Source organism: Poecilia latipinna, unplaced genomic scaffold (assembly GCF_001443285.1).
Source record: "Poecilia latipinna isolate Pla-1442-1.1 unplaced genomic scaffold, P_latipinna-1.0 Scaffold2543, whole genome shotgun sequence".
Taxonomy (NCBI): Eukaryota; Metazoa; Chordata; class Actinopteri; order Cyprinodontiformes; family Poeciliidae; genus Poecilia; species Poecilia latipinna.
In genome coordinates, this window is record NW_015115159.1 from 1 (window position 1) to 22,893 (window position 22,893).

Below are 22,893 nucleotides of genomic sequence, written 5' to 3' on the forward strand. Positions count from 1 at the left end.
GTGGGCAATAAAGTCCCCTAGTGCCTCAGATGAGGACGTCATCCAGAGACTCCAAAACGGCTCTGAACTGTTTAATCCATAAGCACAGACAACAGTCAGAACCTTCCTTCATGAAAAACTGACAGCGTAAATAGCAAGAAAAGTGAAGTCTTTTCTTCCTAACCAGGGAATAATCGAGTCTTGAGTATTTCTACTCCTCCTGACGCCTCTCTGACTAACTGCTATGAAGTTATTATAAAGTAATTCTTCAGACAGACAATTTTTAACCCTGACTGAGTTCTCTTTTTTCTTTCAGAGACTTGCAACTAAAGATAACTCAAAGTCTTACAACACATAATGTGATGGTTCAAATTATTACCTTAAAAGGTTTAAGTCACCTTTAACACCTACACAGTCTCTCCCTCTTATATATCATGTGCAACAGCTGCACACAAATTCGAGAACTGACCGTAGAATCAACTGACAGCTGAGTGCTGGCGACACCTGCTGGTTTTACTGGGAAACTGTTATTGATGTGAAAATTAGTGCACAAAACAGAGATCCATGATCACTCTTAAATTCATCCAAATATATAAAACTATGTAGTTGGCTATGATAAAATGAGCAACAAATACCACTAACAACAATGGCATTATTGACATAATTATTATAAGATATTACTGTAAGAGCACAAATGTGGAGAAAATGGTTATTAGGGGCTTACAGTGGAAAGTTCTTGGATTTGTTCGGTGTCGCATAGTTTTCTGGATTTAAGTCCATGTTTCAGTTTGAAATGTATTCAAGCACTTGTACAAGAGGCTTGATTATTCAAAATTATTCTTTTCTTGACCAATAGATGGTTCTGTGACTCAAAATATAGAAGTTGGACTGTTTGCAAAATAAGTGAAGCCTGTTTTTATAAAGGACAGCGCCCCCTAGGGAAAGCAGCCCCAGGAACCCCTTCTTCTTTGGTAATGAAACACATTTTGTTGTGCTTCTGTACAATAACAATACAAGTATTCTGATTCTGATCTGATTCTAATTTTAAGTAACATGGTATTTTTACCAGTTTAGTAAAATATCTTAAGATATAAATACTGTGTTAAGTCAATGTGTATTTGACAGAGAGGAATTCGTCACATAATTCATGACAAGATTGCATCTTATCTGTGAGTTCTCATGTGTCGATTGAGAACATTTCTCCATCTGAAAGATTTCTCACACAATTCGCAGGAATACGGCTTTTCACCCGTGTGAGTCCTCATGTGACAAGTCAAATCGTTATTCTCTCGAAAAGATTTCTCACACATGTCACAGGAGTACGGTTTCTCACCCGTGTGAGTTCTCATGTGGACTGTCAAGGTACTTTGCTTGTTGAAAGCTTTTCCACAAGTCAGACATGAGAAAGGCTTCTCACCTGTGTGAGTCGTTATGTGATAAGCCAACTGACTACTGCCACTGTAGGATTTACCACAAACTCTACAGGAATAAGGTTTCTCACCTGTATGCGTTCTCATGTGTCGTACCAAATTACTACGATCTCGATAGGCTTTTTCACACAACTCACAGGGATACGGCTTCTCACCTGTGTGAGTTCTCATGTGTGCGGTCAGGGCAGGTTGCCTGGGGAAACCTTTCCCACAGGTCCCACAGGAGAAAGGCTTCTCACCTGTGTGCGTTCGCATGTGACAAATCAAATTACTGCTGTTAATGAAAGATTTATCACATAGTTTGCAAGCAAAAGGCTTCTCTCCTGTATGAGTCCTCATGTGCACGGTTAGGATTTGTCGAGTGGTGAAACATTTGCCACATACATCACATAAAGGTAATTTCTTTTTATGTCTTTTTAGCTTAGTGTTGTCCACATTGTCACCTTGTTTTCTGTATTTTTTGTGTCTTTTCTCCTTCAGCTTTCTCTTATCATTTGATCCAGAGCTTTGATGATTGATTACTTGCTGCTCTTGGTGTTCGGCTTCAAGGGGTGCAGAAGATGGTAGATGATTCTTAATTGTTTCACTGGAATCTTTTTGATCTACAGGAGGAGTCTGAGTACAGCGACTAGCATCCCTTTTCACCAAAACTTCCCCTACATCCTGAAAGATGCAGAGTTCAATTTGTTCATCTTTTACTTGCCAAGCTTCTGGCTCCTCTTTCACCTCAATGATCTGTTTTGGCTCCTCAGGTTCAGTATTTCCAAGTTCTTTTTTTTGGTGGAAGTTTTTCTCATATGGAGGAGTCAACTTTAAGGTGTCACTCTCCTGCTTCACTACAAAATGTCCATCCAGATCCTTGCAGATTTGCTTCTGTTCCTCTTTAATCTGGACCACCTTCACCTCCGATACATTGTGGAATATTTGCTCATTATCAGAACTCACTATAGAGGTGTTGGTCTCCTGCTTCACTAAAAGCAGCTTTTCGTGCTGTTTTTCATTAATAGATTGAGGTTCTGGCTCCTCTTTCATTTTATTGATCTGCTGTAGTTCTGGTTCCTCATGTTCCTCGTTTAAATCTACAGTGTTTGATATCTTTTGATCAAGAGTAGAGTTTCTTTCTTCATTTATGAGAAAGTGATTTGCAACCACCTTCCATGAAGTAACAGACATGATGCTGTAGAAGATCTGAAAGAACAGCACAACAGCATTAACAGTTTTGTAAAAAAAAATAAATAAATAAATAAAAAAATAAATAAATTAATAGATACTGGGAAAAAACAAAATGTAGATAATATTTTAATTAATATTTTCTACTGTTTATAAATTGAGAAAATATGGAACAGTGGAGACCTGGCTACTAAAATAACTCCAAGAACTCATTAAAGATTCATCCAGGAGGACACAGGAGAATCCAGGACTACATTTAAAGCTCTGCAGGCTCATTTGCTAAAAGAACATTTTGCTAATAAAGTAAAAATACTTCAGATGTGTTGCAATACTGACTGCTACAGGAGATCCTTCCTGCCCACAGCATCACCATCAACAACAGCTCTTTTGAGATACTTGGATGATAAGTTATGATATTTAATTTCCCTTAATGATAATGTATTCTTAAATTTAATTTAATTGAAACTACATGAAACCACGTAGACACCAAAACTGTCAGTACTTCAATGAAGATGTTTGTGACAAATAGAATAAATAAAAATGTATAAAGGTGTTAATCATTATGGAAACGTGCACAAGCTTTTATTTTTGCGAGGTTTTTTATGTGATGAATGTTTTGGTGTTCAGCTCAACTCAAAATCATTTTCAAAAAATAGATTTTCTTTTATGTTAAAAATGAAATTTCCAGCTTTGCAAATAATGTTTGAGTTCTTTATAAAGAAAATGAGAAACACTGTTTAAACATTTTTTTTTAACAAACATTGGTTTTACAAAACCAATGTTAGATTTGTGAAACAGAATAACAGTAAGTGTTCATTTCTAATTATTAATTTGGTCATTTTTTTTCCACTCAGACCACAATTACATACGTTTGGGTTAATAAATACAACTATAATTCTGGAATCTTCTAGAAGATTCTGAAAGAGTACATCACATCATTGGCAGGAATTATTCAGCAGAACATCTGCTTTAGCAAAACAAAAACTAGATTTGGAAGCAGCCTAGTCAAAGCCCAGATTTAAATCTGATTGGGAAGCATGTTTTAATGCTCACAAACCATCCAATGTGGAAGAATAAAATAGTTTCGGCGCAGTTGGTAGAGCTGTTGCCTTGCAGCAAGAAGGTTCTGGGTTCTGCATGGAGTTTGCATGTTCTCCCTGTGCATGGTGGGTTCTCTCCAGGTACTCCGTTTTCCTCCCAGAGTCCAAAAACATGACTGTCAGGTTAATTGGTCTCTCTAAATTCTCCCTAGGTGTGTGTGTGTGTGTGTGTGTGTGTGTGTGTGTGTGTGTGTGTTGCCCTGCGACAGACTGGCGATCTGTCCGGGGTGTACCCCGCCTCTCGCCCAGAACATTAGCTGGAGAGGAACCAGCACCTCCTGACCCCATTAGGGACAAGAGTGTAGGAAATGGATGGATAAACAAATGTGGACCTGAATGCCTCACCTGTGATGGACATGACTCATTTATCAATTATCAATAACATTATTTGTAGGTGTTTGGATTATACAAGTATGGTATTCTGTAATACTTTACCTTCAGATAACGTAAAATCAACATACTAAGCCAAAAACAAAACTATTGCCAATATTTAAACAAGGTAAATTAAATGTTTTATAAATTTACCTTGTATATCAAGGTTCCGTCGACCTAAACAGGACGGGTTGCCCTATCAGCCAACCAAATAATAATCCGCGGTATCAACTAGTTCCTTGAACGTATTCTCTGTATTTCAGTGTCAGTTCATTCAGAACCATAAAGTGTACATACCTGGAGGTTCCGAGATGAGTTGGGTTTTCCAGCTGGTATCCAGCAGTCTGAGCTGATGGTCGATCTCTTCCTCCTAAAAGTCGATGTTGTTGAATGTTTCTGCAGCAGCAGCTCTCCGATGAAGAACTGAAGACATTGTTACTGCAGACACTGAAACATTAAGCTCACACAGCAGAAACCTCTTTCTAGCCGACGGTAAACAGGAGGAACCCTGGTAGCTAATGTTACTAGCCTGCTGTTGTTTACTTCCGCTGAATGTCCAACGCGGAGATGTACACCTGAAACAAGAGCGCACCATAAGTTCCGCCCCCAGCACGAAACTGAACCTGGCTTCCGATTTAATTTTTATTTTTTATTACAAAATGTTTAGTGGCTTAGATGTTCTAAGTTTCAAAATCTTAAATATTTAGTTTTATTGCTACACTTGTAGCAAACAGAGAAGCAATGCTTCTCTGTTTGTTTCCTGAAATGACTTTTTGTAGAGCGCCTTGTGAGATATTCCCTGTGAATTACCACTATACAAAATACTCTGAATTGAATTACTTGATTTTGCTATTTTTTTACTACCTGTGGTCTGTTTTATGTAAACTTGTGCACACTCAGCACTTATCAAAGTAACTGGTACGGATTGTGAGATGGGGGTTATCTGTGTGTTAATTTTTAAACACAAGCTGGGGAAAAGACAAAAAAAAAATACAAAATACCAATTAAAAGAATGAATGTAAATAGTTTAATCATCCAAACATAACATATTTTAATCATCTGAAGCAGGATACCGCTAATACTCAGGAATAACAAATCAATAATAAAAACCCTTATTTTAACACTTCATTCATGTTGTATCAACACATCAAGCTGTAAGCTTTGTTGAAATAACATTTTTAACAGTTATTTTACATGACATGCAGGTTACAAAATAATCCCCAGATATAAAATACAGCAATCAGTAAGAAAATGATGGGGAAACCCAAGCAAAATAAAAACATGAATATGCCTGTTAAAAAGGTGTATTCTGATGAGATTTATACAAATTTCTATCATAACATCCATTGGAAGCCCATTTGGCCAATCAGAAATCACCAGTAGAGGCAGTGGCATCCTGCCTGCTGGCTTGGTGATTCAGGGGCGTAACAGAGGAGGGTTGACTTCAACCCCCGTTCCTTTTTTCACAAACACAACGAGGGGAAGGGGCCTAAATCCTGCCATTTAGTCTTTTTCTGAAGATGGTGACAACCTTGCCTTCAATAAACAAACATCCAAAAACTGCACAACTGTTGAAACACTGACGTTCTGTACATTGAGGCTAAAACTCCATTTGTTTGTCTTTGATCAACACCAAATCTATTTGTGTTTTGTTTCAAATGTTAAACTCATGGAAAACCTGAAATTTTCCATGCATAAACAGTTATTACACTGCTTGTAAATGTATTAATATATTTGAGGATTATTATGTGTGATGATTTTGATGATGGGATTTGACAAAATGTAGTTTGCTGCATGTTTCTAAATTATTTAATGTGTTATGTTTTAATCATGCAAATCAATTTGAACTGCCTTGTTGCTGAAATGTGCTATACCAATAAACCTGACTAGTTTGTGAATCAGAGAGCAGCTCTACTGTCGCAGAACTTCCTGGTTGGCATTTTTACATTTGTGTTTAGTCAAACTAAATTTGACAGTGAAGGATTCACCACATGCTTCACAAGAATAAGGCTTCTCACCTGTATGAATCCTCATGTGCACCGTCAGATTATTCTGCTTGGTAAAACCTTTTCCACAGGTCTGACATGAGAATGGCTTCTCTCCCGTGTGAGTTCTAATATGACGAGCCAGATCGCTGCTCTGTCTGAAAGATTTGTCACACAAGTCACAAGAATATGGTTTCTCCCCTGTGTGGGTTCGGAGGTGGCGGGCCAGATCGCTGCTTTGAATAAAAGATTTATCACACAGGTCACATGGAAAAGGCTTCTCACCTGTGTGGGTCCTCATGTGATAACTCAGGGTAGTTTTCTGGATAAAACCTTTACCACAGAACAGACAGGTGAAGGGCTTCTCACCGGTGTGGGTTCTCATGTGGACTGTCAGGTCAGACTGAGCAGTGAAACCTTTTCCACAAGTCAGGCATGGGAAAGGCTTTTCAGGTGTGTGAGTTCTCATGTGCTTGATCAAATGACTGCTGTCAGTCAAAGATTTACCGCACACTTCACATGAGTAGGGCTTCTCACCAGTGTGTGTTCTCAGGTGAATGGTGAGATGACTGTTGTCGTTAAAGGATTTACCACAAAACTGACAGGAATATGGTGTCTCACCTGTGTGAGTTCTGATGTGACGGGCCAAATCATTGCTCCTCCTGAAAGATTTATCACACAGCTCACAAGGGTATGGCTTCTCACCTGTGTGAGTTCTCATGTGGACGGTCAAGTTGTACTGCTTGTTAAAACCTCTTCCACAAGTCAGGCAGGAGAAAGGTTTCTCATCTGCTTGAGGTATCATGTGATTAGCCAACTCAGTATGCTGCATGAAAGAATTACCACAAAACTCAAAAACATTTGGCTGTTCTATGTCCTGATTACCGCAGGACTCCTCCTGCTCCTCTTTAATCTCTACAGGCTCTGGTTCCTCCTTCGTCTCCATCATCTGCTGCTGCTCTGGTCCGTCTTGAAATGCTTCCCTATAAGCAGGATTCTCCATGGAGATGGAGGTTTCAGCCTCTTGCTTCACCAAAACCTGGCCTTCATCTTGAAAGATGCACAACTCAATCTGTTCTTCTTTAATCACTCGAGGTTCTGGGTCTTCTGTCTCAGTCGTCTGGGGTTCCGGTTCATCTTTTATTTCCACACCGTTTGGTAAATCATGGTCAAGAGGAGAGCTTGACCTTTGTTTGCTAATGAGAATGTGATCAGCATCAACCTCCCAAGTAATAACCGACATGATGCTGTGGAAGACCTGAGGAAGTCAAAAACAGGAGATTAGTAACTATTTAATAAACAACATTTATGTCTTTTTTTTTTTTTTTTTACAAAAGAGGAAGACAATGTTGGATGAAAAAGAACTAATCCAACCAGCACTTCCTAATAGTGCACTAAGCTGCAGAAACAACAAAACAAAATGGCAGGATGAGAAAAACGCAAGAGATATGATCAAATAAACTCTACAATTCTGTAACATAACTTAATACACAATTAAGCTTTTCCAATTGTGAAATTGTAATTCACAATTATGCTTTCATTTTGGATTATGTTCCTAAATTTGTTGAACTAAAATGTGACATGTGAAAAATATTTCATAATTTAACTGTAGAGGTAGACCTAGGACGTAATCCTACCAACTCACACACCCCACACTTTAAAAACTTTGCAGTGCAACTGCAAGAGTGTTTGGACTCTATTTTTTGTCATGATTAACTTTAGAAAATGTTATTAACAAGCTGATTCCGCACTGACATCTTAGTTATGAAAACCATTTGTGAAAAATAGCTGATTAATTTTGTATTCCTGAGGACAGCATGCCACTCCCAAAATGGCGGACCTAAAGACGTTACGTTCTGGCGGGGCAAAGCCTCCAGATGGGGAGTTTTGAGCTTCATCTGAAGTTGATCTCCAGTCACAACAAAATACGAGTTTATTTGTAACAGCAGTAGATCTCAATAAAAAAGCTAAAAATTAATTGGAAACGTTTAGTTCGGCTGCTTCTGTATTAAAAGTTGTTGAACTGCCTGTTTTCTCCCCGCTTACTCTCGTATGTAAAATATAAAAGGGTGATTAACAACAACTTGATTAATTAACTGACTCATCTTTCTACCTCAGCTAGATTTAGATCATATTCTTTCCATTCCCGTTAGTTCATTCAGAACCGTGCAGTTAACATACCTGCAGGTTGAGATAATTTTGGTTTTCCAGCTGGTATCAGCAACACGGCTGACGTTGAAATCAAGATGTAATTACCTCAGATACTGAAATATTCAGTTCACACAGCAGAAACCGTCTCACAAACGACGATAAACTGAAGGAAGCCTGAAAGCTAACGCTGCTAGCGCCCTGTTGTTTACTTCCGCCGGATGTCTCACACGAAGATTTACACCAGAAACAGGGTTTGTGCTTAAGGTTCCGTCTTCAAACGTAAACGTTTGTTTTTCTACTGAAGGTTTTCATTTAATTTTGCCTGGGTTTTTTCTGCTTATTTTGATTTCCAATACAGAGGACACTTGGCTCAGTCCTGAAACACTTCAGTCATACTGCTTATGTCAAGGAGACTTTTGATTTTAAAACATTTAAAGTGTACCTTCTCTATTTGGTTAGAAAGAATAAACTTAAAATAGGCTTTCTCCAGTCAACAAGTACAAAAATGATTTAAATTCAGATTAAATATTTTTTTTTACAGTTAATATTAATTGAAGGCAACTCAACCAATTGTCTTTAGCCTTGATTTAAAGGAACTCCTTGTTTCACCTGTTTTGAAGGGTTTTAAAAATGTATTTCAAACAGAAGCATAAAAACTGAATGTTGCTTCTCTCCATGTTTGGCTCGATTCTGGGGATGCAGAGTGGACCAGAACCAGAAAACCCGTGTGTTCTAGAGTGTTGATGGAACAGAGAAGAATCAACAGAATAACGGTTTGGATTCATTAATGCTCTTCAAACACGAACAAGATGCATCATGTGCAAATAGCTTACAAATGTTAGAATAATTTTGGTATCATGTTATAATACTCAATATATCTTATAAAAGATAAGGAACATGGACAAAAATACTTTCCTCCTTCAATTTTTCAGCATTAAATGCCACATAAACCTTTTAAAGTATAATTAACAGGAATACAAACTGTTGGAAATCCTAAAGCAACTTGTGCAAAACGAAAGGAACCGAGGCAAACCAAAACAAAATTACTTTTTTATGTAGACATACTTAGACGTTTGGCCATTTCAGCATCATTTAGAAAAGTGGGGATTTCTCTTCTTTTTGTAAAGAACTTAGTTTTTTCACACATCAAAAACGGCAATAAGCTGCTTTGTTTGACTCCAACTGGAGCCTAATTGCAGTGCAAAAACAGACTACATACAAAGTGTAGCCCTCACCCAGCAAAGACGGCGGCAAGAGGTTCAAAACAGACGAGTAATTCAAGCCCTGGCCCCCGCTGTACCCGCTCTTTCCGCTATGCATAAAAAAGTTTCAGGTGTTAGCATTTGTATTGTCAATGAGTGTTTGTATCACAGACGCGCTGAAAAACAAATGAAACAGAGACAGTGGGGTCCAGGATGTTTCCTGGTTTAAGGTGGGGCCTGGTTTTCTTGTTGGTGTGAAATTGAAGTGGTGGTGATGATCCTCCTCATCTTTGCCATGCCAAACTGTTGCACCCTCACCAGCAGCCTTTTTGGATTTTCTTCTCTCCTGTTGGGGTTCCTTATTAGAGCTCAATTAAATATGAATGCTTGTTAAAGAACCAAGACTACATTCAAACATGAGTAATTTTCCAAAAGTAAATAGATTACGATTACGTACCCCTCAGGATCGTGTGAGGCAGAGATTAAGACTCTTCTTGGTGGCTCGTAGTCTCTGTCATCACCTTTGTCGTCATTAAGCATAAAAGAATAATATTTATTGTCAAAATAACATTAAATCATGCCATTATTCCCCAAATGAGGAGGAGTATGGCCTGTATGTCTGTTATTTTATTTGACTCGGAACAAGACTTAAAACAATGTTAAGGGTCCCACACAGTGCACTCAGTCGTACTGTGTGCACTCCATGAGCCGCGCCTGCTGTCCGCGGACGACAGACTTCATATTCAAGCGTACTGATTGCCTAAAATTCTCTATAATAAATAAATAAATACATTTATTGAGAGAAACCATGAAGCGCCGTGTGAAAAACGCTCATCTTACCTCTCAGGTTAAAGCCCTTCAAACTCCAAATCTTCACTATGAGCTGGAAAAATGAGTTCTTCATCTTCAGACGAGGAATCCTGGACACACACTTCTGTCCCAGAGTCTTCACGGATCATCTGAAATGCTTCCTCCACACTATTAAACTTTTTGTTGGATTCAGTTGAGATCAAAAACAAACAGCCTAAGAGGTGAAACAAACAGAGCACAAGTGTGAACCTGGTGTGTTATGGCATAGAGCCGGAAAAACTCAGGTTCTGATTGGTCGAATTTTAGAAATGTATCCCTTTTTATTGTTAGAGTAACTAGAATAAAACTGAATTCAATACATTCATGGCAATGGAACCAATCTCAAACTGAAAACTTTGTAACTGGGTCAGAAACATGGAAATTGTCAGAGGATTTGCTAACAAAGCTAAGAGATATAACTGTTCTGCAAATACAGCTTTATTCTGGTTGATTTAGGTTTTAGGTGAAAAGATGCAAATGTTTATAGATTATTTTAAACATAAATGATACTTCCGGTCCTTTGTTGCTGGTTGAATACAAGGTTCACATGAAGCCTCAACACTCAAGTCAGGTTTTTTAATCGATGGGAAAGAAGTGGTGCAATGGAAACAAGGCAGATCCCTCAATCAAAACAGTTGGAGGAAAGTTTTAAAACCTGTAGGAAGGAATCACAGTTTACCACTGAGGAGGAAAATGACTGGAAAGATTTACCACGCAGTTTACAAAGATACGGCTTCTTGCTTGTGTGAATTTTTATGTTATGATCCAAATGAGCCATTTCATTAAAGCATTTACCAGGCAAGCTACAGCAAAAAGGCCTCTCACCAGAATGAGTTAAGTGGTCGGTCAAATTCCTGGGCAAGCGGTAGCATTTACCACATATTTCACAAGGGTGGGACTGGTTCTATGAGTTTTGAAATCTCTACCTTGTTAATGGGCGAGCTGATGTCCCCTGGTTTCGGCCTCCCGTTTGCTCCGGAGGCTTTCGGCCTCCCGTTTGCTCCGGAGGCTTTCGGCCCCCCGTTTGCTCCGGAGGCTTTCGGCCCCCCGTTTGCTCCGGAGGCTTTCGGCCTCTTGTTTCCACTGGTTCCTCTTCGCCTGCTGTTGTTTCTTTTCTTAGGTTTGTTGCCTTGTGCAGAGAGGAGCTTTTTTGGTTTGTGTTTCCTCTTGACTTTGTGTTTACAACCGTTGGGGTTTGAGCATTACTGGAAAGACCTTTCTGTTTCTTCAATACAGGTTCTGGCTTCCGTTTCATCTGCACAGGTTCTAGTTCCAGTTTAATTAGCGAAGGTTCTGGTTCCTCCTTCATATGTTCTGGTTCTGGCTCCTGTTTTATCTGCACTGGGTCTGGTTCCTTCTTCATTGCTCCAATCTGCCGTTGTTCTGGTACATTGTGGAATATTTTTTCATAAGCAGAAATCTCCATCTGACCTTCATCCTCGTAGACCCACCGTTCAACATGTTCGTCTTTGGTTGGTTCTTGTTCCTCGTTAGCCTCAGTAATCTTCTTCGATTCTAGTTCCTCTTTTATTTTAACATTTGGCATCTTGTGATCAAGAAAGGAGCTCCTCTTTGAAGTTACGGCAGCTTGATTGGCAGACATACTGCTGTGGAAGACCTGATAGAATAAAAAACAGCACAACATTAATGACATTTTTATATCATAAAAACATTTGCAGCCAATTTTTAATCACAATCTGAAATTTCTGACTCTTGTTCAGGTCGTATTTCTGCCTTACAGTTAATGTACCTGTAGTCGTCTTCTTTTGATTTTATTGGTGGTTGGCAGCCCAATTTAAATGAATCACTGCTACCACTAGACAGGTAAGTGGATCTGGGGAGTAGACATACCTGCTGTCTTTATGTTTTCCAAACTGAAGATATTGTTACTACAAACACAGTCTTTTAACTGAAGATATACAGAAGATCGCCAAGAACAGTGGTCCCCAAAGTGGGTCTGGAGGGCCGGGATCCTGCATGTTTTAGTTCTCTCCCTGGTTTAACGCACCTGGATCAAGTGATGGCTCATTAGAGGCCTAAGAGGAACACCGACATGCTGAACAGGTTGTTACCACCAGGGAGAGAACAAAACATGCAGGAAGTCGGCCCTCCAGGACCCACTTTGGACACCACTGGCCTTATTGTTTACGTCTGCCGGAAGTCCCGCCCCCTTTGCGTTCCGCCACCGGATATGATGCAATTACCTTCAATATCGTGGAGTACAATGCAAATTCTGTTTTATTAAGACATACAAACAAAGTAATAGCACATTTTAAAAATGTAATAATTCTGGAATAAAAAAGATAGGCAAGAGAAACACTTGTTCAGTTACCTTTTTCTCAGATAATACTAGTTTTAACCAATGCACCAGAGAGAGACAGCATTTTATGGGAAATTGAAACTTTGTATACAAGAAAAAATTAATTTAAAATAGTTTCTACTCCATGAATTTATGAATGATATTTTTATGTTTGTATATTATTTAAGCCGTAGAGATAGTACTGAAATATAATTTTTTTATGACTCCTTTTCACTCACACTTCAGTAAAAAATAAGCTGAAGTGCGACTATACTATGAAAACATCTTTTGATTTATACATCTGTCGAACCCGACAGGATCGACAGACTTACTCTTTTCCGGGAGTGTCTGGGAACCGGCGCTTCTCTGTGCCGTTTGGTTCTGCTGGTACTGTTTTCAGATGTGGGTATCATCTCAAAAATCGAAGGGACAGCAGTCGGTTTAACAACCCGTTTGTAGCGTACTTCCAAACCGAAAGACTCCTTTAATCCGGGCGCCTCCTCGAAGCAGTCTGCAGTGAAATGCTCGCTACAGAGAACAGAAGACGGAGTGGGAAGCCAGCTGCCTCTGGTTCTCTGAACCTGCTGCGTCCATTGGTCTCGAAGCTTTTCATCTTTTGGGAATGAGAACAGTGAAATGTGTTCATTTGGGTAATTACAACACCCAGCCGCTACGCAACGTTTCGGCATTTTTGACAGTATGCTACATGAAGTGGCGGACACTGAAGAAAAGCACACCGTCACATCCTGTAAAGGGCTGCGCACCACCGGATATGACGTTAGTCCAACGCGGATCTGAGCCAAACGGCACTTTCATTCCAAGTGTTCTAAAGCAGGGAGTCAAACTCCAGACCTCTGCTGTCCTGCAGATTTTAGATGTGCCACAGGTACAAAACACTGGAATGAAACGGCTTAATTACCTCCTTCCTGTGTGGATAAATTCTCCAGCGCCTTGATAATGACCTAATTATTCTATTCAGGTGGTGCAGCAGAGGCACATCTAAAAGTTACAGGACACCTCTGTTCTAAAGCTTATTTTTATTTTTAATAGATATAGTCTATCAGGGTTTTGCCACTCTGTGATTTTCTTTAAAAGCAGCTCAATCTGTATCTTTCTAAACGTTTTTTTATCTGTACATTAGTTACTCTGTACAGAACCACTTTTATCAGTCAAAGATGGTTTTTCTCTTACCAAAAATAACTCCAGAGGAAAAGTTGGAAACAACGCAGCGTCCAGTAAACATCCAGTGATCTGTGTTAAGTCTCTTCTTTGTTTCATCTAATCTGTTGTATATTTTTCTAAAAATCATTCACATCACATAGATATTCAAAGGCTCAAAGCAGAAAGATATTTGTTTATATAGTTAAATACCCTAAATGATTTTTATTCCAGTAAGTATGGCAGCTTCTCTGCTCATTTCACTTGATTCACTGCCCATTGTTGACTCACCAAAGATGGCGGACGCCCTGACGTGTTTGTGCAGCTCAGTCAGTGCAGATGTTAAAGACCAACTTCACTTTTCTACCTCTAGAAAAGCCTCGAAACAATCCAGCTGCAGTGTTTCAAGTACAATTTATCCTTCTACACAGAAAGAAATGCAGTTGGTGTTTGTGCTCGGAGAGTTAGAGAGTTAGCTTCTGGGTTAGTTCAGAAGATGAATTGCATAACTCAAGCTGTACTTTCTGCCGAAGCTACAAAAATGCAGTGCTAAACAGAGTCTGTAAATACTTTAATTGAGCGCGGTATAGGGAAATATTAACACCCAGAAAATAAAGACCAATTTTATCTTTCCTTTCCTTTTTCGTCCTTCTAGGCAACCAGCTAAAGCACGCTACCGCCACCTATTGGAGCGGAGTTTCTTCTTCGTTTTTATAATAGCGGATCACAAGCAACTTCAAGGTGCATACCGCCACCTACTGTACATGAGTGTGTAGCAGCATTAATAAGTTACGTCCATTAAATTGGTTTTAAATTTTGTACCATAAATAATATTTTCCTTACTGTAGAATTTTTGTCCTTATTTCCTTCAGGTCCTTATATTCCTTTAAGACTCCATTCTTAAAGGAATATAATTGTGACGTGTATGTGTCCTTTCAGGCATATACACGTCACAATTCATCAATGCATGTTCCACATTTTCTTTTCCTCCACATCCCATTTAATCATTGTCTTTTTCTCCCAATTAAAATAATTTCATTTAGATATGTATGGCCTATTTTTAATCTAATTATTATCTCTTCCCATCTGTTTCACTCACTAACATTTTAAAACAGTTCCAGGACACATAATGTCATCAATGATGTCACAGATGCCTTTGATATTCTAGCTCTCAGTATTCTGACTGCATTCTCTCAGTTTTCTGATCTGTGTTTCATTTTGCTCTTCCTTTTCAAACAAAAAAATCTCAAAATGTTGAACCTTTTCAAAAAGAGGGAGGAATCTGCTTCCTTTGATCCTGAAGAAATGCGGAAAAGGAATAACAAGGCGGTTCAAGAACTCATCAAAATGAATGAAAAGCTTCAGAACACCAAGGACCTCCAATTTCAGAAACAAGATTGGAAAACTTTGGAGAAAGCCGAGATGAAGTTGAGCAAAGCATGTGAAAAACAGGGTGAGAATTTACATTTGGAGCTAGATATCTGGGAGGCAGAAGAAAAAAAACTGATAAATTTAGAGAGAAAAGCGTTTGAACATATGGAGACATCAAAGAGGATGAAGCAGGAATTAATTCAGAAAGAGATGTTGGAATCTCAGTGTAAAGCGTCCAAAATGGAGCAAGAAAGGCTCATAAAACTTAACACAACGTTATTGAAAAACCTTAAAGTACTGAAGGACAAACTTTCATATCAAAATGGATTGTATCATAATCACAGACAGGCTAAGAATTCAATTGAAACCTTGAGGAAGATTAAAGAAAATGTTGTGAAAGAGATGAAGAGTCATGAGGATCACTGTTGGGCTTGGAAGGTGAAAATCAGTGAAAAAGATAAAACATTGGAAAAAGTAAAAAGAAAGAATATTGAACTTTTACAAGAGCTTAATAGCATTGAACAACAATTAATTGACATGCCTGTCCTGAAATATGTCTACAAGAGTGCAAAACAAGAGAAGGAAAGGCTAAAAAAACTTAACACAAAGTTAGAAAAACATCTTCAGATCCTAACAGAAGATCTGTCCCGTCAAACTGAGCTGCTCCGCGATTACACCGAGGCTGAAAATACCGTTAAAGATCTGCAGGACATTCGAAAAAATTACCTGAGAAAGATTCAGGATCTAAAAGTGAAAGAAAAATTGGAACCTGGGACCAAATCAAAGTTTATCAATCATGAGGATGAGAAAAAGAAAAGCCACTGAACTTCCTTTGAGGGTCAATTCAATCCTCCCAAGAAAGACTTCTAACCACAAGATAAAAAAACAATCAGTGGCTAAAAGACGGTCATAAACAAAGAAGGGCAACAAATCCCTTTAGATAAAACTATCTGAAGGGAAACAAAGTTTTTATAACTGAAAGGATGGGATTCCTCCAGGTGCTCTGGTTTGTCCAAAAACAAAGTTAGATTATCTCTAGCAGTGAGCGCGTGCGTGTCTGTGCGTGTGTGTGCGTGTGTGAGACTTTGGTTGTTCGTCTTGTGTGTTTCTGTGCTTCAATCACAATATTATAGTTCAGGGTTCAAATCCAACAACTATAATAATAATAATAATAATAATAATAATAATAATAATAATAATAATAATAATAATAATAATGAGCATATATGTCGCAGTCATTCTCATGACTCCAGTGGGGTCAGAACCTCCTGACCCCACTGGGGACAAGAGTGTACAGAAAATGAATGGATGCTTTTGAAGCAAAAGGAAATATTGATAGTTTATAAATATGAAACTCCTGAAAATGTTCTGGTTTTTCTGTTGTTAAATCAGAGTTTTATTCCTACACTCAATTATGAAGCTCTTTGTTTGATTTTCTGATACTGTGGAGAGATCAGACGTTGGAGAGCTGAGGTTCGGGTGACTCAGTTGTTTTGAAAGGAAAACTATTGTGAAGATGGTTAAACTGGAAACGTCATGACTTTTCTAGCCCTTCTCTTCCTGGAATCAAAGCTTTCCTCTCCTTGCTGCTCTCATACAGCTTGAAGCTGGGAGGAGCCAACATCTGATTGGCTGCAGCTTCTCTGCACTGACCTGTGATTGGTGGATCGGAGCTCAAACCAGTTTCTGTTCTCTGGAGATGAAACTCACACAGTCACTGTGACTGAGAGGTGAAATGGCGCAGCAGGCAGTTCAGCTGAACCGAGAAACTTTCTCCTGTCCGATCTGTCTGGATCTACTGAAGGATCCGGTGACGATTCCCTGTGGACACAGCTACTGCATGAGCTGCATTAAAAGCTTCTGGGATGAGAATGAGGAGAAGAAAATCTACCACTGCCCTCAGTGCAGACAGACCTTCACACCAAGGCCTCTCCTGCAGAAGAACACCATGCTAGCAGCTTTAGTGGAGCAGCTGAAGAAGACTGGACTCCAAGCTGCTCCTGCTGATCACTGCTATGCTGGACCTGAAGACGTGGCCTGTGATTTCTGCACTGGGAGGAAACTGAAAGCCTTCAGGTCCTGTTTATTCTGTCTGGCTTCTTTCTGTGAGAAAAATCCTCACCTTCATTATGATTCAGCTACATTTAAGAAACACAAGCTGGTGGAGCCGTTCAAGAACGTTCTGGAGAATGTCTGCTCTCGTCATGATGAGTTGATGAAGATGTTCTGCCGCACTGATCAGAAGTGTATCTGTCTCATCTGTCTGATGGAGGAACATAAAGGCCATGACACAGTGTCGGCTGCAGCAGAACCAGAACCACAGAACAGAGCTGGATTCTTAAAATATACATTTGAATTCTCATTGGATCCAAACACAGCAAACAGTAATTTGGAAGTAAATGTGAAGAACAGGACAGTGACATGGACAAGGCGAAATTTATATAACTGTACAGGCAAATTTTCTGTTTGGCCTCAGGTTCTGAGCAGAGAGAGAGTGACTGGGCGTTGTTACTGGGAGGTGGAGTGGAAAGGGAGAGTTCGTGTAGCCGTCGCTTACAGCAATATCAGCAGAGCAGGAAACAAGAACGAATGTGGATTTGGATACAATGACAAATCTTGGGCACTGAGTTGTTCTGAAAGCAGTTTTAGTTTTGGTCATAACAACATCTGGACCCCCACCCCGGGTCCAGTTTCCTCCAGAGTCGGAGTGTACCTGGATGACAGAGCAGGTGTTCTGTCCTTCTACAGCGTCTCTAAAGTCATGAAGGATATGACTCTCCTCCACAGAGTCCAGACCAGATTCACTCAGCCGCTACATGCTGGGGTTTGTGTTGAAGACAGGGATTCTGAATCTTTTGCAAAGTTCTGTTAACCCAAATAGATTCCCTTTTGTCTCTCTGATAATTGATCAGGTTTATTGTTCTGATGTCTCTTCTGCCCTGATCTTTTTTATTGTTCTAGTTTATTGTAGTTTTCTGTGTTCCAGAAGCCGTAAAGTACTTCACAGCTGATGGATCTTTTCTTTCTTATGCATCTCAGAAATATGTCTCCACATGAAAATATAAACTTAATGTGTGTGTTGATGTATTTGGATGTTCTGGTTTGTAAAAGTTGATGTATAATTCATGTTTGACTGCAGCATGACTAATATCTAGTCTCCTGTGTTTAACTTGCTTGGCTTTGATAAAACTAGAGGATCCAAGAACGATTTGATGCTTAGGAACATACTATCACTGCACGCTATCTGAAAATCAAAAAGAGGAGATGTTGGTAAAATAACCACAATATAAGCTGCAATAAATCCAGTTTCCTCAGTCCTGCTCTACAGTCTGATCTTTATCATTATTTGCCCCATTGAAGGAAAATAATTTATCTGACAAATAAAATCAAATACCAAATGGAAAATAAATTTGTTTTAAGCAGCATAACAGGCACTAGTTTAATGTAGGGAAACAAGCATGTCGCTGGTGAGAAATACTCACTAATTAAATAAGTGTCATTTAGCACATTATAAAATTTAAATTGCTGCTTGTCTGGCTAAACAAACTAATAACGTGCGTCTGGTCGGCCTCCAGAGGAACCTTAGAGGCCAAAATAACTGAGATTAGTTCTACTTTTCTCCTGAAATGTGTTTGTAAGTTGGAGATTAAATAAATTAATATCTTTTGCAGACAGATGAAGAAAAAAATATTAAATTCCCAATAAATAAAAATAAAGAATTTATGTTCATGTGTTGTGTCCACTGGATTGAGTGAAATGCAGCAGGTGTGTGTGTGTGTGTGTGTGTGTGCGTGTGTGTTTTGTTTTATTTTGGACAATTTTTAATGGAATATTATTTTTAATAAAAATAAAGCTGGTCCTGGACCAGATACTTTCAGCTCCAAGCTGATTGGACAACCCCTCCGATTCTAAAACCTGATTGCTTTCCCAGTCCTTGATCTCTGCAAAGGGAGAAATCAGAGTGCAGGCAAAATGCTACATTTCTCATTTATTTATAGGAATTGCAGCACATATATTGTGTCTCAAAGAGATCAGTTTGAAATCTGGTAACAAAGCACAAACAGTTCAGGCTCATGAAATTCAACAAAGGCTGCATTCACACAGCAGGCCTTTGTGCTCAATTCAACATTTTGCTGAAATATGATTTTTTGTTTTTGCCTGGTCGTTTATGCTGCTAATTTAACGGCAGCGAGGCTTCATTGTGGACAGTTAAAATGTGACCTGACCTTTCAGGCTGCAGATGCTTTGAAAACAATCGGACTCGTACCAGAATGGCTCAGATCATGTTGAATGAAGAGTGAAGAGTCTTTAGGAAACATGAAGCTGATGTTTAGTCAAACACATCTGGAAGCAGAGTCATGACTTCAATAAGTATGCTGAAAAAAACATGAATTATTTCTTCTAACAACAAAGAAATGACATAACATCAGCATCTGAGAAGACTAGAAAAATCCCAGATTCTACAGTAAATCTTCCTCTGGATATAATTTGTCCAGCAGATGGCAGCAGCACTCCAAGCACAGAGTGTTTTATTCATTATGCTGATGTTTGCAGGTATTCTAGGAATTAACTGCAGACATGTTTGGTCAGTTTACGTCTTGATGTGAAAGCCTCACCACACGACTGGCAGGAAAACGGCTTCTCACGTTTGTGGGTCTTCATGTGCACCGTCAGGGTGTATCTTTTAGCAAAACTTTTTCCACATGCAGGACATGAGTAGGGCTTCTCGCCTGTGTGGGTTCGGATGTGGTTGATCAGCACAGTGTTGTCAGAGAAGGATTTACCACAGTCATCACAAGAAAACGGCTTCTCGCCTGTGTGGGTTCTCATGTGAATCGTCAGATTACGCTTCCGGGTGAAACTTTTTCCACAGGTCAAACACAGATGAGGCTTCTCACCTGTGTGAACTCTCAGGTGTTCATTTAAACTGCCTCTCACCCTGAAGCATTTTCCGCAGGTCGGGCATGAGAACGGCTTTTCGCCCGTGTGAATCCTCATGTGACGAGCCAGATCATAGCCGAGCCTGAAGGCCGAGCCGCAGACCGTACAGGCATACGGCTTCTCCTCTGTGTGAGCTCTCACATGGACTTTAAAGGTGGTCTTTCTGATGAATCGCTCTCCACAAATCTGACATGAAAACGGCTTCTCCCCTGTGTGGGTTCTCACATGGATGGTCATGTCAAAGCGCCTATAGAAGCATTTTCCACAAGTGGGACAGGAAAAGGGCTTCTCGCCTGTGTGGGTTCTAGTGTGACTGTCCCACTGACTGCTGGTTCTGAAGGATTTATCACAGAATTCACATGGGTATGGTTTCTCACCCGTATGAATCCTTACATGTTTAGTCAGGTTATTCTGCTTAATAAAATCTCTTCCACAGGTCACACATTTGAATGGTTTCCCACCTGTGTGCGTTCTCAGGTGAGCAGTCAGGTACCTGAGCTGAGTGAAACTTTTCCCACACATTTCACAAGTGGGCAACTTTTTTCTTTGTGTCTTTGATTTTGACTTGTCCACATCGTCCCTGTGATTTCTGGTGTCCTGATGTCTCCTCTCTGGCTTCAGATCTTTTTCTCCACTTGATCCGGAGTCTTTCTGGTTGCTTCCTTGCTGCTGTTGGTTCTTGCTTGGTTCACCGTTGTCTTTTTGCTCACAAGTAGGAGACACCATGAAGGTCTCAGCCTCCTGCTTCACTACAAGCTGATCTTCAGTCTGATCACTGCAGAGCTCCTCTTTAACCTCTACCGGTTCTGGTTCCTCTTTAGTCTCTGTCGTCTGCTGGAGCTCTGATTCATGTGCAGGATTCACCATGAAGCTGCTGGCTTCCTGCTTCACCACCAATGGTCCTTCATCCTTACAGATGGACAACTCAACATGTTCCTCTTTAACTGGTTGAGATTCTGTTTCTTCTTTTATCCCCGTCACCGGCTGGGGTTCTGCTTCCTGCTGTTGCTCTTTCATCTCTGTGGTTGTTGGTTCTTTGAGGTCAACACTGGAGCTGCTCCAAAGTTGACATGATGCGGTGGAAGGCCTGAGAGCAGAAGAACGAACAGCTTTAATGTGAAGCTTGGAGGAAGTGCTCAACATTAACTCAACTAAGTGACACAATATGACCGACTTTACGCTTTAAAACCAATAAAGATAAAAGTTAGTCAAACACTAACTTTGACAATGTTGCTGTACTTTTATTTTTCACCTCTGATGATCTGTGAAAAGGGCTTTAAAGGAGAACTGGAGTGTTTTAAGCTAACATCAGGTGAAGGAAAATCATTAAAGCACCTGCATGTTGATTTTCTGTACATTTGTATATCAGTCTGAAAGCCTTCCAGCATACCTTCATATACAATAAAAATAATTTTCCTTCTATTTCCACTCATCGACCAGCGGACAGTAGTTTGGTTCTAGTGGCTCGCTGAGGCACAGTGTGTGTCATGAACCCGGGTCAGGCAGACTGAGTGGACAGTAACCCCAGAACCACCACACTGTGGAAACAGGATTATTTTACAGTCAGAGAAAGTGTTATGGAAGTGGTTCAGAATAAATTATATTCATACAAAATCAATTTCTTGAGATTTGATTTCAGCTCTCCTTTAAGCTAAAACTACGTTTTAAAACTGTTCAAAGATAAAAGATATTTTTAGTAGTAGAAAGCTGATTGGAATATTGGTTAAGTTATCCTCAGACGAGAATTATAGATCTAATAAAGCAGCAAAGTTAAACTTATTTATTCCTAAAAGTTTTTTTTAGTAAATGTAACTACTGCCCACCTCTGGACCTGGTTGACAGATCGATGCTCAAACTTGATATTTCACTCTCCAAATGTTGACTAGACTGAAATCAACCAGATTGACTTTTTAAAGACTCTGATTAATATTAAGTTTCATTATTTGATTCTGTGGAGAGATTAGATCTTAGAGGTCTGAGGTTTTGGTGATTCTGTTGTTCTGAACTGAAAACCGTTGTGAAGATGGCTCAAATTTAAACTTTATTACTTTAAGAGCTGATCTCCTGCTGGTATCAGACTGGAAGCTGAATGGAGCCAACATCTGCTGACTGGCTGCAGCCAGTGTTGTAGTACTCAAGATCGGTCTTGGTCTCGAGACCATTTTTTGATGGTCTCGGTCTCGTCTCGGTCGCTGAGGACTCAGCATTTTATTTCAAGACCAGTCGAAACCGCAACTGTGAAAATATCACTAAACGTGCAGCATACTGTCCAGTTTATTTGTTAACATCTTTGTTTTCAGTGGATGCAAAACGCATCGATTAAAATCCAAGCAATAACCGTGTTTCTGTTTCTCCTCCCTCCCCCCCATCTTTCACTCACACATGGCGCTCTGAGACATGTGCAGTGGTTTTCTCTGAGCGGCAGAAGATGTCTGTCTATTCGTCAGTAATAGAATAGCTCTGCATAAATCATAAGAAATCCGATGGCCACAGCTAACTCAGCAGTGCTTCGCTGTCACAGACGGTGGGGACAACGTCTAACTTTTTTCGTCACTTAGAAAAGAAGCTAAAAGAAGGTAAGCTCCGTTAACGTGATGTTAGCAAAGCTAGCTGTACAGAGACACATAAGCATTGTGATGAAAAATGTTGTCACTCACTGTCTGAGTTATTGTGTGGAGGTGTAGACTGACTTGTCGCATATATGGGACAACGCTATGTCCAAAAGTCTGTAATATAGTGAGGTGACATTTAGAAACAGTCGATTCTTCTCCACGGCTCTTTACTTATTAGATAGGACTGGAGTGTCACTCACTGAGAGCCGTTGTTCTATCAGATTACCATACACTGTCAGAGTAGCATACATGCAGTGAGTACCATGCCTGCGCA

At 39.6% G+C, this 22,893-nt stretch overlaps 4 protein-coding genes and 1 pseudogene across 8 annotated transcripts; 1 reads left to right on the forward strand and 4 right to left on the reverse strand.

Annotated features, from left to right (window-relative positions):
• Window positions 1-674: 674 nt before the first annotated feature.
• Window positions 675-4,619, reverse strand: LOC106938257 (zinc finger protein 391-like). The gene is made up of 2 exons (XM_015020179.1): window positions 4,349-4,619; window positions 675-2,597 (listed from the first exon to the last, which is right to left on the reverse strand). Exon 2 carries the CDS (start codon window positions 2,580-2,582, stop codon window positions 1,143-1,145), a length of 1,440 nt encoding a protein of 479 aa, XP_014875665.1. The 5' UTR covers window positions 2,583-2,597; window positions 4,349-4,619; the 3' UTR covers window positions 675-1,142.
• Window positions 4,620-5,055: 436 nt separating this feature from the next.
• On the reverse strand, window positions 5,056-10,162 carry LOC106938258 (zinc finger protein OZF-like). 3 transcript variants are annotated; one of them, XM_015020182.1, is made up of 4 exons: window positions 10,081-10,162; window positions 9,847-9,910; window positions 8,293-9,735; window positions 5,056-7,294 (listed from the first exon to the last, which is right to left on the reverse strand). In XM_015020182.1, exon 4 carries the CDS (start codon window positions 7,277-7,279, stop codon window positions 5,963-5,965), a length of 1,317 nt encoding a protein of 438 aa, XP_014875668.1. In that variant the 5' UTR covers window positions 7,280-7,294; window positions 8,293-9,735; window positions 9,847-9,910; window positions 10,081-10,162; the 3' UTR covers window positions 5,056-5,962. The 3 variants fall into 3 exon arrangements, with proteins under 3 accessions (XP_014875668.1, XP_014875666.1, XP_014875667.1); XM_015020180.1 differs by having other exon boundaries at window positions 8,218-9,735; XM_015020181.1 differs by having other exon boundaries at window positions 8,218-9,757.
• A 126-nt stretch (window positions 10,163-10,288) lies between these two features.
• On the reverse strand, window positions 10,289-13,326 carry LOC106938262 (THAP domain-containing protein 10-like). Of its 3 annotated transcripts, none has more exons than XM_015020188.1 (3): window positions 12,870-13,326; window positions 11,690-11,856; window positions 10,289-10,413 (listed from the first exon to the last, which is right to left on the reverse strand). In XM_015020188.1, the coding sequence occupies exons 1-3, from the start codon at window positions 13,224-13,226 to the stop codon at window positions 10,389-10,391; spliced, it is 549 nt and encodes a 182-aa protein (XP_014875674.1). In that variant the 5' UTR covers window positions 13,227-13,326; the 3' UTR covers window positions 10,289-10,388. The 3 variants fall into 3 exon arrangements, with proteins under 3 accessions (XP_014875674.1, XP_014875672.1, XP_014875673.1); XM_015020186.1 differs by having other exon boundaries at window positions 11,165-11,856; window positions 12,870-13,325; XM_015020187.1 differs by lacking the exon at window positions 10,289-10,413 and adding an exon at window positions 10,655-10,893 and having other exon boundaries at window positions 11,165-11,856; window positions 12,870-13,325.
• A 3,261-nt stretch (window positions 13,327-16,587) lies between these two features.
• On the forward strand, window positions 16,588-18,388 carry LOC106938261 (tripartite motif-containing protein 16-like). The gene has a single exon (XM_015020184.1). It carries the CDS (start codon window positions 16,802-16,804, stop codon window positions 17,936-17,938), a length of 1,137 nt encoding a protein of 378 aa, XP_014875670.1. The 5' UTR covers window positions 16,588-16,801; the 3' UTR covers window positions 17,939-18,388.
• Window positions 18,389-19,039: 651 nt separating this feature from the next.
• LOC106938247 (zinc finger protein 184 pseudogene) overlaps window positions 19,040-22,893 on the reverse strand; it is a 15,500-nt pseudogene continuing 11,646 nt past the window's right edge.